Raw genomic sequence first — 14,468 nt, 5'->3', positions numbered from 1 at the left:
AGTGAATATTTTATTTTGGCTGTCTTCAGGTCATTTCAGATAATAGATTAATATTTATTCTTCAATGTGGTTATGTTTAGAAATTGAGCTTGAAGTCTGGATAATTATGCACATATAGTTCTTACAACGTTTTAAGCCATCGACTTCAAAAAAGGAAAACACCTGTATGTTATATTACCGTCAGCCCTGTAGAGTCGCTGACAAGCAAAGTTGTATAGTTTTCTGAATTGCCAAATCAATTATCAGCCGGCTTCTGAATTTTAGAAATGTTATCCCAGAAGATAAATGGACAAGTCAGAAGTAACACAGCTTGGTTTTAAGATACCAGGTGGAAGTGGCAATATGATCCGGGGGAAATCTTGCTTTGATGTATGAGCGTATTCCCTTGATTTGGCAGTGGCTTTAGACACTGTCTCTGGGACCATGGAGATGTCGTTGTGGCAGACGTTCCTGCTCTATTCTCGGACCGCACCACACTTGTAAAAGTGAGGCTTATGGGGTAATAACTCACAAGCCAAAGGCTGTAAAGAAAAAACTTTGCTAGCAGGCACTAACATGGGTGTCATGACTCTTTTCAGGTAGTAGGTGTAACCTTGAAGAAAAAGTGGCACTGTCTTCAAAAAAGTGACCTGACCCTGGCTTTGGTGGGTTTTTCTGCAAGAAATAAAAAGCACCGCATGTGTTAATTATACATCCTTTCTAGCTGACCACTGCTTTGTTCTAGAGTTCAGCATGAAAGGACTAATTTTTGTTTTGTTTTGTTTTTGTTTTAGTAAAATGGCATGTCCGTTGCTAATTCTAGCTATTATAGTTGCACATGTGAAAAATATCTATATGTAGTTTATGGATTGGTAGCATTTCAAATAAATAGTATATTGGCATATTTACCTGAAATTTTTTGAGATGCTTATCAATTGACATTTTTTCTTAGCTCAAGAAAAGAGTCTGAATTATTATTTTTTTAAAAAATTACACCTATAACATTAGATTTATTTGTTTAAATATATTAGGAATTTAAATATAAGCATGCTACTTCGTTTATTGCTATATTATTAGAACTTCTTGGAGCATGGAAAGAATTTTTCACAAATGATTTTGCTCTTTTGAAAAAATAAGCTACAAAAATATTTGTTAAACTATATTTAATCTGTAAATGAGCATAGTTTATAAAAGTATACTAAGTTTATAGTGTGTAATGTTTCATCCAAATAATTTTTATATTTTGAAAAAATGTAAAATAGCTTAATAGTGCCATAATAAATCTTTTCCCAGAATTGAAAATTGTATGCATCTCTATTTTAGGAAGTTTACATTGCATCATTAAAGAAAATACTTGGGATCATTATGCACCCCAATTTTTTATGCAGCGAATCATTGTTTTCCTTTATTCTTCCAGAGTCAGTTATTTGAAGGATTGTGGCCATATAAACTTTTCAGAACATATATGATAATTACTGTTATACCTGATGAATAAAATCTCTAGTAGTTGATATTCCATCGTGAAAATAACACATTATCATTCAATAATGCTAGTTCGTAAGTCAAAACAAACCAAAGAAATAAAACTTCCAGCATTGCAGAGATTCACACATTTTAAAATCTAGTAACTCTAATGTTTTTCTTTGCTTTTATAAATAAAAGCTGCTACTTATTACATTTTAGAGAGGCAATGCCTGAGAAAATGAACAATGTTTTGCTTCCTAGAGTAAACCTACCTTCGAAATACTTAAAGCCCTGTGCAAGCCCATAATAATAATGTAATGCTATCCTTTTTTGTTGCATAGAAACTATCAAGATTTATTAACCTCTGGAGTTAATATTGACCCCAGCTCTAAATTCTCTTTGAGACACCAGACCCCTGTATGTCCATTTTTGTTTCTTTGCTTATATCTCTGTATGCTACATCTGTATTTTAAGTACATTTTCAACACAGTTATTCTTGTGTGCTCTTAGTATAAAATTATTTTCTCCAGGAAGGCTCTGCCCAGAGACCTAAGAAAATGAAAATTTTTGCTTTTAATGTGTTTAAAGATTTAATTTTTACATAGTATAAGATGTTTCTAATTGGATTGGGAAAGTGATTTTTTCCATTATGCCATATCTACTCTCAAAAACTTAATGATTTGGTAAACCAAAAAGACAGAAAGCCATATCCCTTTATAGTCCATAATTCTGCTTATATGAGACAAAAAATGTAGAGAGATGTAGATGTCTATAACTATATTTATATCTGCATCTATCAGTGCCTCACTTATTAATCATCCTTTATTTACATCTGGATTTACCAAATTCTCCAATTAAAAGGCATTCTAAAATTGTATTAACATTTTTGGGTCTCAAAAACATTGAGAATTTCAAGTTTTTTTCATAGCATCTCCACAAAATAAACAAGCTGGGTGACTTCCTGTGATGGTAGGCCACTGAAGAATTTTTGCAGGTTTTATGACACTTTTATTCTTTTTATGCCCAATTCCCAGACTCCAGAGACTACCCATCAAGTCTTCTGTGGGAGTCAAACCTTGATCTTAATCCCTGTCCCAGATTCTGTCTGAAAACGTTTAGGGATTATATAGGAATAATTTGTAAATGAGCATAACAGACAATCCATAATGTTTCTCAATTGATAAAAACTATTAAAAAAAATATGTTCATGTCACATAGATTGCCTTAAAATATATTATACACATAAAATACTATGTTAAAATTAAATATAATATGTCAGCTGTAAAGGTGAAAAAGTAGCTAACTAAAAGTTCACAAATAACCTTTTTTCAGATTTTGTGTGTTTTCTCCTCAGCCAAAAGCCTCAAGATGCACTTGCAGCAGCCTACCTCTTCATTTATGTTGGATTGCTCTTTAAACATTAGAATATCTTGTAATAAATAATAAGTTAAAGATTTCTCCTGACACAAGTCATTGTTGATTTCACTGTTATAGGGAAAAGGCTCTAGGGCGGCAGATAAGGCTGTTGCCATGGTGATGAAGGAGATACCGAGGGAGGAGTCTGCTGAAGAAAAGCCCCTCCTTACTATGACATCACAGGTGGGCAGACCCATAGGGTTCCTGTAGGAAGCTGACATATGTTAATATATCAGACATTGTGATTTTTAACTAGAAAAAAAAAACATTAACTTGAACCAATTTTTTAAAAAACACAGTTTCAATGAAACAATTATAGAATATAAAATGAAAACCAAAATTGCTAACAAAAAAAAGGAAAATTCCATCATTTAGTTATTTGTTTGTGATATTAATTTTCATTACTCAACTTTAGTTTAAAAAAAATGTATGTGCAAGGAAAACATGTTGCTTCTTTATAAAGGAGTCTTGTTAACAACTTTGGTAGAGAAATAACAATTAAGCTAATGGTACATTTGAAAAACAACAACCAAAAAAATCAAATTCCTATGAATAAGTACAAGTTATATTGTATACATATGTCAGTTTACCAGTAGAATATCTAAATTTTCTTAAATGTTAAATATATTTATGTTGTGACTATGCATACTACATATTTGTCTATACATATTTATGTGGATAACTAATTTACAGGAATGAGCCAGAAGTCCCTGAGTCCCCCTGCAGAAAATGGCATCTGTGACCCCTCTTATACTTAGTTACCTTGACAACAAAAATATCAACTCTATTATAAACACATGAGGGCCATTTTCGGCATTTATTATAACAAATATAGAAAAAAAGTTTGCATTTATATGCAAAGACATGCTGAAACTGTGAATCCTATATGTCCTCAGGGACTTTTGAAACACCCTGTAAAATCCACATAAATATGTATAATATATTCATCACCACTCTGTGGATCTATCAGTTTTAAATTCTTAAATGAAAAATATTTTTACTTGCATTTATTTTATAATTCAGATTAGATTGTTATCTTAAACATTTCTTTTTTCCATAATTCAATAGTAAATGCAGTGATTCAGTTCCAATTATATGAACATGTCTAGAATTAGAAAAATGTCCATTTACAGTCCTCATGAAAGGCATTTATATCAAAAGCTAAATTATGGCAACTTATTTTCAGAATATCATCAGATCACATCTCCAGCTGCTGCCACCATGTGTGGTTTTATTTTACTCTAAATACTGTGTTGTAAGTAATGAAAATTATAGCAACATATAACATCAAAAATGAATATTTAAAAAGTTATTAATGATTCTCAGGATTTGGAGATAAATTTTATGAGTTTTTATCCATAAGGAAGAGATGCTGCTTCCCAATTACACATAGTAGTAGTTGGAAGGAAATTTGCTTGTTATTTATCAAGTTCGCCATTCTTTACGTAATTTACGCAGCAAAACATATACAGTTTTACATTGATCTCCTGCCCTTTGTAGAATTCATATCCAAAATACTCATTCCACAGTTTCTCAGATGAATGTTAAGGAAAATGAGACGCACTTAAAGTTCTCTGCTAAGGACAGAGCCATATACATCAGTGGATAAGACCTATCCAGATTTCTGATTGGCATAGTTGTGCTACAACATATCATTTTAGGGCATCACAATTTAGCACAGGCTCCAGTCTCCAAAATTCTTTATCCCCAAAACTATGCATTGCTACATGCTTACCAGTAATCCTTTTCAAATGTCCAAAATTATCATTATCACCTAAACTTGAATTTAAAATTTAATGCAAAATAATATTTTTGATTTTTTAATTTAGAAAAGAAATTGTGATTATTACCATTTTCTCATATTCAGAACATTTGTCTGTAGCAAGCTTCTCCTTTAATCCCTGTCTAATGTTACATTAACTGTTCTTGAGGTATTAGTTATAATTTTACTGCATGAAGATTACATAATGCTTTCTATGATGCATCAGATTCTTGTTGCATAGTTTATGAATCAGCAAACAGAGTTCTGATTCATAAAATGTAATGCACCTGTTGTGTTGATAATTTTACAGAATTAATTCAGTGACAGCTCTGATACAATTATTTCTCAGTCATATGCAGTTTTATTAGTTGATATACTTTTTCCACTATACACAAATGGCTTCTTCCCTGCTATGCACCAGTGGCGTGCACAAGCCAAAAAAGCAGCAGAATGATCTGAAAAAGTGAGTACTTCTCATGGCAACCACAGCATCCAATCTGTGTACCATACCACATTCTTACTCGTGGTCCTGTGTGAATGTGTTAGTGTCTTGAAACGTGTTTGTCCCACTGTCCCCTGTAAAGCCCCTTATGACATAGTGCTACATACTGCTGAATACATTGACTCATCTTCATCACTGGTATGTCAATGCCAGTTGCTCATTCATAGATTCCAGATATGTCTGAAGCTAATTGCTGCTTTCTCAATAATGTCCTTGGGACAATCATAATGGATAAAATACAGAACAAGCCCTTGAAACACTGAGTCTCTAATTTGTTTAGCAACTGTTCATTTAACAGATTGTAAGCAGAGAATAGTTTACATTGAAGCATTTTTTGTATTATGTGATTATTACGATCACTTTCAGAGGGATTTAGCCAAATATACTCCAGTGAAGTCATTTATAGTACATTGAACAAATTGAACAAAACAGAAGAGTTGGCCAGTTGACCTGAGCTCAGAGAATGCTGGACTCCCAAGAATTGCTCTTTTTGTTTAACCTAATTATTAATTCTGTATTGAAACAATATGTCGAGCACTTCATCGAAGCTCAAGTTCATGCTGTCCTAAACTAATGATTTAAGTCAAACAGTATGTAAACAAGTGTGTATTAATGAAAGGATTGAAAGGAAGATAAGTTTTGTGAATTATCAAGTCTTTGAGGAAAAAGTGTCTCTAGACCTGTGCTGTTCAATACGGTTGCCACCAGACTCTGGTGGCTGTTGAGCTCACTTTGTCACTACCCCAAACTGAGATGTGCTATAAGTAGAACATACAGACCAGATTTTGAAGATTTAATCCAAAGAAAAATAATGTAAACTAGATTATTAATAATTTTTATATTGATTACATGTTTAAATGATAATACTTTGGACATATTGGGCTAAATAAAATGTACTATTAAAATTATTTTCACCTGTTTCTTTTCACTTTTTTAAGTAGCTACTAGAAAATTTTAAATTACCTGGCTCTCCTTATATTTCTATTGAACAGCACTGCCCTAGACTATAATAGTATAAATTAACTCAATTTGAGGGTAGAAGGGAAAACTGTGCCAAAGATCAATTATAGTATAGAAAAAAAAAGTTATTCTGTATGAGAATGAAATGACTTTAGCAAATATTTTTCTCTCATAAAGAACATTCAGAAATTTTTATTTTAACCACATCTCCTGGTACTTTTTTTTAGCAAGGTATATCCCATTCATTTTTTGTTATAGAGCACAGTGTCTTAAAACTATGAGTTCCAAACCTATTCTTGTTAAGGGAATTTTTTTTAGTTTTTTTATTTTTGCAAACCTAGTCTTTGTTTCTCTATCTGTCCCTGCCCCTTATACCTCGATATTGATTTAATTTTTGTGTCTGATATAGAAAAAAAGAGTAATGTCCTTGATTGGAAAAACATTCTCAAGGCTACTAAATATAGCATCGTTTCGGTTTCTATTACTAACCTGAAACAATTACTTTATGTTCTCCTGCCTGTCCTAGTATTACTACTACCCAACCTATAAACAGTAATATCTGTTAACTTTCCCATGAATAGATTTGCATTTTATAAATCTAACTATCTTGTCAGTTTGTCTATATTTAGACTAGTCAAAGAGTTGAAAGTTATCACATAGTTATCCTTTACAAGAAGATCAATATACTGTATAGGAAACGGAGTAAAGGGGGGTGGGTACAGAACTTAGTACTATTAACTTATAAGAAATTAATTCTTTCCAGTGTCAAAGTAACCATGACAAAGTTCCCAAAGTTTGAATACTTAAGGAATGCAGAGTAAAGATTTAGCAGTTGTCTTGTCTTTTCAATGGCTTGAGTCAATTAACTTAGTTTTGATATGGTCACTATTTTGATGGGCATTACACAAATTTCTAAACTTGAATAAGACTAATAAAGCCATAAACAAATAGCTCAATTACAAGATTATAAACAAAACTACTTAACAAATGATGCATGTTTTGAATCAGCAGTGGCACAAAATAAACATATTTTCAAATGCATAAAAAGCATATTTGTGTTTTTATTTATACAGAAACAAAACCATCTTAATTTTTTCTATTATGTAGATGAGGTAAAAACATGATATATTATTATAAATTTTTTAAATCAACATTATAAATATATTTGTCAGCTTTTTTTTAACTTTTTGCTTCAATGTTTTAACTGTTAAAATTATTCTTTAAGTACTAAAATGTTTAAAAATAAAGAGAGTATTTTACTTTAAACTAAAACAATCATCCATCTGAAGTGTAAAATTATGGAACAATGGGCTATTATCCTTTACAGACCTTGTTTTATTGCCTAAAATGTATTTTGGTTTAGAGTTAATTCTTAGTGATATAAGTTATCAAAAATCTGTAGCTCTATATTTTTTAATGTAGCACCTAAACAATATATTGGTTAAAAATTAACTTAGATTTAAGTCACAAAACAAGCTATTTAAACATATACTGGAGCTTAAGTAACAAGAAGTATTTAAAAGAAAAATACTCAGTCTACAGCCATGCCACCCTGAATGTGCCTGATCTTGTCTGATCTCGGAAGCTAAGCAGGGTCGGGCCTGGTTAGTATTTGTTTGGATGGGAGACCACCTAGGAAGACCAAGTGCTGTATGCGTAAAAAGTAAAAAAAATAAGGGATTGTAAGCTGACAAGATCCTTGCAATCTGTGAGGTCAACCAAGGTCTCCTAAGAAAATAAAAATAAAAATAATAAAATAAAAGCAAAATACTCTCCTTTCATCTTGGTTAAATATTCCTCTGTATCTTAGATCATATAATTTAATTTTTTAACATTGAAATTAGAGAGATTCAAGCTGAACTAAGGCAAATGCATTTTTAGACAAAATTTTAAAATAGACAATGATTCATTAAAGCTGGATGATATTGTCTACATTTTGTTCAACACAAAATTCAGTATTATATAAAATAAGAACCAGTTTGGTCCTGTGGTGGCTAATATTAGCTGCATCAGCTGACCAGTCTAAGTCATAAGTAAATCGAAGGCATTTGACTGAATATTTTATTACAACCTATGACTACAAGGAAGGCATAAAGGTCCAATAGTCTTTTGAATTCTGCGTGACAAGTAGCCCCTAAACACAAGTTCTCACCTGTCTTCTTCTGCTGTTTCCTTTTGTTTCCATGTCCAATGACCATGAAAGGGTTTTCTCTCAAAATCTCCAAACTTGAATATCTGATTTAAAATCCCTGAATGAGGTAGTAGTGTTATGCCTTGAAGTGCCTCCCATTTGCATTGGTCCATGTCCTTCCAGGAATGATGTGGAACAGGCCTATACCATTGTTTCAATTTTTCTCATTAGGCATGCACTCTACATTCTTGACTTTTTGGTAGAAGCCTTACATTAGGAAATATTTATTTAGATATTATTTAGGAACTATTTCTCTAGGTTTCCAAACATTTAAATGATGTGACACTTGGGGGAAATGAATTTAGATTTGAGGTTTAAAATCTGTCAGGAAATTGGTTAACATTTCTGAGGACCACTGGCCTCTCTATGAGTTGATCAAACCCAGTATGAAATTGAGGCTTCCCGTGCAATCATTCTTTTGTACAATTCATCATTCAGTTAGACTGTATAAAATCAGTCAACATTTATTAAACTGCTACTGTGAGATAGAAAAATTAATTGGATGAGGTCTCTACTCTCAAAGAGATCATAGTCTAGTAGGAGGACAACAGGTAAAACTAAGGTTACAAAACTGGGTAAAGCATGGGAACGTGGAGATGCTGTAAGAAGGCACTTCCTTCCTGGTGCTGAAGAAGGTCCCTAGACACTGTATCAGTAGAATGGGGTCCCGAAAGGAAAATAAGCATGTATCACCATTAGAAAGGCCTTTGAACTGATCTAACTATTGAGAAGAGGAAAAAGGAGGATAAGAAATGAAATTTTAAAATGTAAACAAAGTGAGACAAATGCCTTAGCAACTGTTTAAGTGGGTCATTTTAACTCAGTTATGATAAATCTGGGCCAAAACTGCAATAACTCCAACTCAGTTATTTGAAAAAATATTAGAAACTTTTTGACTCACCTTTTATTATTTTTATAACAGCAATGTACTCTGTATTCAAAAGATAAAATGAGGTAAGTTCATAGAGTATTTTCAAACCAAAGGAAGTAATTTCGAGAGAAAAATCAATAAGCAGTATCCTACCAATGAATAAGAAGAGAATAAATGGCATATAATTTGGAAGTAAAGCTCAGGAAAACTCTTGGGAGATTCAGTTCAGTCTGCAACTTTCCTTTATTACCTAAAAGATTTACTTATTCTCAAGTCACCATAGGAAAACCATAAACTTGTTTGAAAATGAGGAGGGGGGCATGTGAAAAGCTATTCTTATCTATACAAATAAAAATAAAATGAGCGTGGCTAAATTAATGTTCCCTAAATTCAGCTGACTGAAGATATACAATTCAAAATTGGACTATTTGAGATATATCTTTTTATACCTTCGGTTTCTGCAAAGTCATTGTCCTATTTGGTAGCCATTTATTGAGCTCCTCTAATATGAAGACATATTAGTTGTGAAGGATATAAATATGAGTTCAAAGCTGTGAAGGATATAAATATGAGTAAATCATAGCCTCTGACCTCAGAGCTTATAGAAAAGATTTCTTTATACTATCTCTCATTTCATCTTCCCTATCTCAATCATAACCAAAAAACTTTCAGTTCCCAAATTACCTTTTCATGCTCTCTGAAATCCTGCCCTTTATCTTCTTCACTTCTGAGACCTACCACTATTCCCTACTCCAATCCCAGCATTTTCCAACAGCTTAACTGTGCTTCAGAAAGTAGTTTATTTCTTCTTTGATTGGTATCTATCTATAAGAAAGCCACAGAAGCAGCAGAGTTATGGGAACTGCGCAGACATAACATCTCCATCAGTCCAAGTGTGACGAATGGTCAAAAACAAGACAGTCAATTTGGAAGAGACACAGACCTTAAGAGGGAGAGGATTAGGAGAAGACTGAAAAAGCCATGCCTTAGTCCCGAGTTCCGTAGGGTTTCTTGGAACAACCTCCTCTTTGGTGTTCCTTTCCTCCTGTGCTGAGAAAATCTGAGAATGCTAGAGGTGCTTTCTCCAGAAAATAAGTCTGAAGTCTGAATGAGGAGAGAGACTCAAAAAAAAAAAAAAAAAAATTCTATTACTTTTGATAAAGTAGTCTTTATCAGGACAGGCCTGTCAATTAGTTGTGGTTTTTTTCCTTTGTTTTTCCATTGAGATGTTTTTTGTAGATAAAAATCTTAACTTTCTAGAATTCTTTCATTAAATTTAGATGATAACTTTTCAATGTTTACAACTAAAAGTATGTACAGAAATCTGGTCTGGTCTTCTCAAACTGTAGGTAATTTATGCCTGTTCCACACATCTGTTCACAGAGCTGTGATTTAAGAATACATTTTTAGTTCTTTTTTTAACAAAGGAATTTAATTGTATCCAAAGTAAAGAAAAAAGTTTATGGGACTTTCGTGGACTAATTTATACTTATCTTTACATAATACTTGATCTTAAAATCATGACTAAGAGAATAACTAAATTATTCTTAGTTATCTGTCAATAGAACCAGACTTCCTCAGAGAAATAATGGCTATCAAAAAGATAGTTAAGACATCACACATACATATATGTCCTTTAAAGATGCAGTTATTTTGGTCATATTTAGTCTTTGCACCTTATACACTTTAACCAACACATCTATGAGACCTGGAACCAGAAACCAAGTAATCAAAATGCACTGCTTAGAAAATGCAAGCCTGTTACGCTAACTTCTATGAGTACAGTGTGGTGCCATATTTGATAGTGACCTTCATCCTCCATGAATGTTTATAGTACAGCAGAATCCAGATCTCATCTGGCATGAGAATGACACAGCCTTGGGGTAAGCACTGTTGCTAAGTCAGGACCACATCACTATAGTAATAATCACACTAGATGGGTCCATTACTCTAAAAACATAGGGTTAAAAGGCAAGTTCTATGAAGAAATATACATTAATGTATGAGTCCTTTGGTTACATACACAAAGTTTTTACATGAACTAACTATAAATGAAATACAAGTCTTAAAAAATTAATCACATTTTCAGAAAAAGTGTATGATGACTTTTATGGACTCAGAAGAGCTCACAGAATCACTGATGTTTAATCATTTCTTTATTTTCTAGTATACTACATTCTGTACCAGTGCTCTCAACTACATTTCCAGATAATAAAATTTAATTTTATTTCAGAAAATATAATAAATCACTCCTCAACTCAAATAGACCATGACATTTAGAAAAATTCAAATATATTTTATTCCAGAAACAAGAAAGACTCATAGTCCCTCAACATTAAAAAGTATTTTAATATAAATAGGATGAGTGAGACCCAATAATGTTCAAATTCTGAAAACAAAATGCAAAGGGACTCAGACTTTCACTCACAGGTAAAGGGAGCATCCCCCCCGAAAAGGTGAAGATCAAAATAGACCTTGAATAATTTGACTTAAAAACTGAAGAAATTTCTATCACTGTAACTTAAATACTAAAAGAAAATGAGCATTCTCAATGTTCATTCCTCTATAACATCTACAAATTAATATGTGTGAAAATCAAATGACCAATTCTATGTCAAAATCTTAAATTCTAGCAAAGATCTGAGGTTTATCCATGTTTAGGTAATAGGAAGAACATGCAAAAGTACCAAATGTGCCTCTGGTTTTCAGTCCCCAAATAATCACTAAATGTTTCCATATTCCTCCTTCAGCAATAATAGCTTTGCATTTTTTCTTCCCACATTTCTAATTATTTAGGTATTTTGCCATCTTCCATAAGCTTTAAGCTATTATACCACTGACACTGTGTTAAAGAAATAATGAAGTTAAAGTGATTAGTCACATAAAATATTTTGATTTGATAACACTCCAAAACACTTTGTTATTTTATATGTCTCTTAAAATACAGCCTTGCAAATAAGTATTTAAAATTCTAGAGATTTTTATGCATGTCTTTTTCTTATAAGTAGAAAATTAGATGGCCATGCCCATTTTAAGGAAGGCCAATGTAAAAATTCATGAAAACTATGACAGATAATTTAAGAATTAACCACTTGTGTATCATAAGTGTACTTTTTCCCTTAATAATAGAAACAGGACTTAAGAAAGTTGAAATTCAAGAGGTACAGAATAACCGAAAGTAAATAATTGGCTGCCACTGATAATTAGAGACCTACTAAAAATCAAACTGAAAGATTTCTGAAATTAGAGAACAAGCCAATGGGAAAATGTAATTGAATTTATAGAAATCTATTTTACATATAGATTTTCTCAAACATATCTACTGGATATGCAGTTAATATAACAGTTAATATAGCAATATTTTGTACTCTATCAAAAAACTATTTGTTATGCATTACAAAAGCATTCCAAGAAAACGTAAAAAAGGGTGTGTGTCGGTAGATAACTTGAGCTTTTAAAGAGAGAAAAGAGAGCATTTATCCCCATACACGGACCTGTGTGTGTGTACTTACCACATAACACTATGCGATAAGTATTGTCCAAGGTCTCAGTATTGTCCAAGTAAAGAATGGGATTGGCCTTTAGGAACATTCAATAGGTGTCATTTTCTACATATTGAAATTAGAAAATACTTCTAAAACTGTTGTAGGAGAAAAAAAAGGCTTGAGCTTTAAAAATTAAAGTTGGCTGCATCGAAAATATGTTGACAGTGCTAAAAGCCTCCTTCCCCATCCCTCAGTATTTTTTTTCTTCCTTACCCCTACCCTATTATTTATTGATTGATTGATTTTTTTTTGTAGGCTTGCTATTTTCATTTTGTTGCAAGGCTGCATTTTAATTCTTCTGATTCTGCAGTCTAACAAAGCCTTTGACACCTTTGTTCATTTGTTCTCAGCTGGTGAATGAACAGCAAGAAAGCAGACCCCTCCTGAGTCCCTCCATCGATGACTTTCTCTGTGAAACCAAATCGGAGGCAATAGCAAGGCCAGTAACGTCCAACACAGCTGGTAATTCTTTCATTTTTAACTAATCCTCGAGTAGAGTTAATTTTTACTACAGTAAAATGCATATTTCTTTCTACAATGCATTTTAAGTGGAGAGTAATGTTTGCGACCAAATAAAACTTTAGAACATATTATTCAATGTGAGCCAATAAATCACTTTACATTATACTGTAAGAACTACGATATATATTACCCAGCCAATTTTGCTGAACATTAGCATACCACTATTGTCAATGAATCACTTTTCTATGCATATTTTCATATTTACATCTTCTCATCTCAAGTCACATCACATTAGGAAATCTTCAAAACAAAAGCATCAGTTTCAGTGTAAGGTTTTTCAAGTTCTGATTGGGAATACTTTGTATGACAAAAGTCTGGTAAAGTAAAAATGAAGGCAGCCCCTTCAAGTAGATTAAAATGACAATTAAAATGTCCTAGAGCCTTGGGATATTATAGAGCTAATTTCATTTTTCTGTCATGTAATTGTGTTACTTGCTTCCTCTTGCAACAATTTATTTCAACATTCTGGAATTAAACATATTCAAACAGTAAACGATCATCTGTATAAAGGCTAATAAATATTCATCCAATGAGTGAATGCAGGATGCCACTGGTATGAATGACCCTCTGCACTTTCCAATTCTCACTGATACTAAAGCTAAGTCACTTAGGTAGGGCCCACCCAGAGGGAGCAACATAAGATTTGACTCAAAAGCTAATTTTCACCTCCTATATCAGAGACAGCTTTTCTGCATTGATTTTATTCAGTCAACATTCACATTCAAAGGCATGTTGTTCGGATAAGAATGAAAAAATGATTTTCAGAATCAGAGAACAAAGGTTATACTGGATTGAGGAGAGAAATTAACGGAGAAAGGAGATGATAATCACATACCGTCTTGTTAACTTCGTTCCATTTCCCCATCATGTCCTCAGCTTGCTGTTTGTTGCCTGGCACATTTTTGTTATACTTTTAAGTAAGTGAAGCAAATCACAGGTGAAGGAAATTGTGACTTTTAAAAAAATGCTAAAAATTACAACAAGAGTAACTGATACAAGATAGAGGCACTTTCCTGTGGGAATATAGTCTGCAGTCTCTGGGGTCAAACTTTGTGATTTCAAACCTTAGCTCTGCCACTTAGAAGCTCTGTGTCCTTGGGCAAATTGCTTACCTAGTCAGTTTCCTTATCTATCTAATAATAGTAATAAGAGTAATAGTAATAATAATAGTAAGATTTATATCTCATAGATTACTTAAGAAGATTAAATGAAACAATCTAGGTAAGTGCTTAACACCATATAAACCTCCACAGGTG

General features: G+C 32.5%; 1 protein-coding gene and 1 pseudogene across 14 annotated transcripts in view; both read left to right on the top strand.

The window, feature by feature from the left end:
- PEX5L (peroxisomal biogenesis factor 5 like) overlaps positions 1 to 14,468 on the top strand; it is a 199,162-nt gene that overhangs the window by 113,285 nt on the left and 71,409 nt on the right. For 6 of the 14 annotated variants that reach the window (XM_006910861.1, XM_006910864.1, XM_006910866.1 and 3 more), the window contains 2 exons: positions 2,938 to 3,042; positions 13,041 to 13,152. In XM_006910861.1, the coding sequence (XP_006910923.1) occupies positions 2,938 to 3,042; positions 13,041 to 13,152 (217 nt within the window). Of the gene's footprint in view, positions 1 to 578; positions 645 to 2,937; positions 3,043 to 13,040; positions 13,153 to 14,468 lie in introns of those variants that run through there. The other 8 variants (XM_006910867.1, XM_006910869.1, XM_006910863.2 and 5 more) reach the window with 3 other exon arrangements.
- Positions 7,618 to 7,740, top strand: LOC112479039 (annotated as a pseudogene).

The sequence above is a fragment of the Pteropus alecto genome, unplaced genomic scaffold (genome assembly GCF_000325575.1).
Source record: "Pteropus alecto unplaced genomic scaffold, ASM32557v1 scaffold33, whole genome shotgun sequence".
NCBI lineage: Eukaryota > Metazoa > Chordata > Mammalia > Chiroptera > Pteropodidae > Pteropus > Pteropus alecto.
The sequence above is the reverse complement of the archived record's forward strand: the minus strand, read 5'-3'. Positions and strand labels throughout refer to the sequence as shown.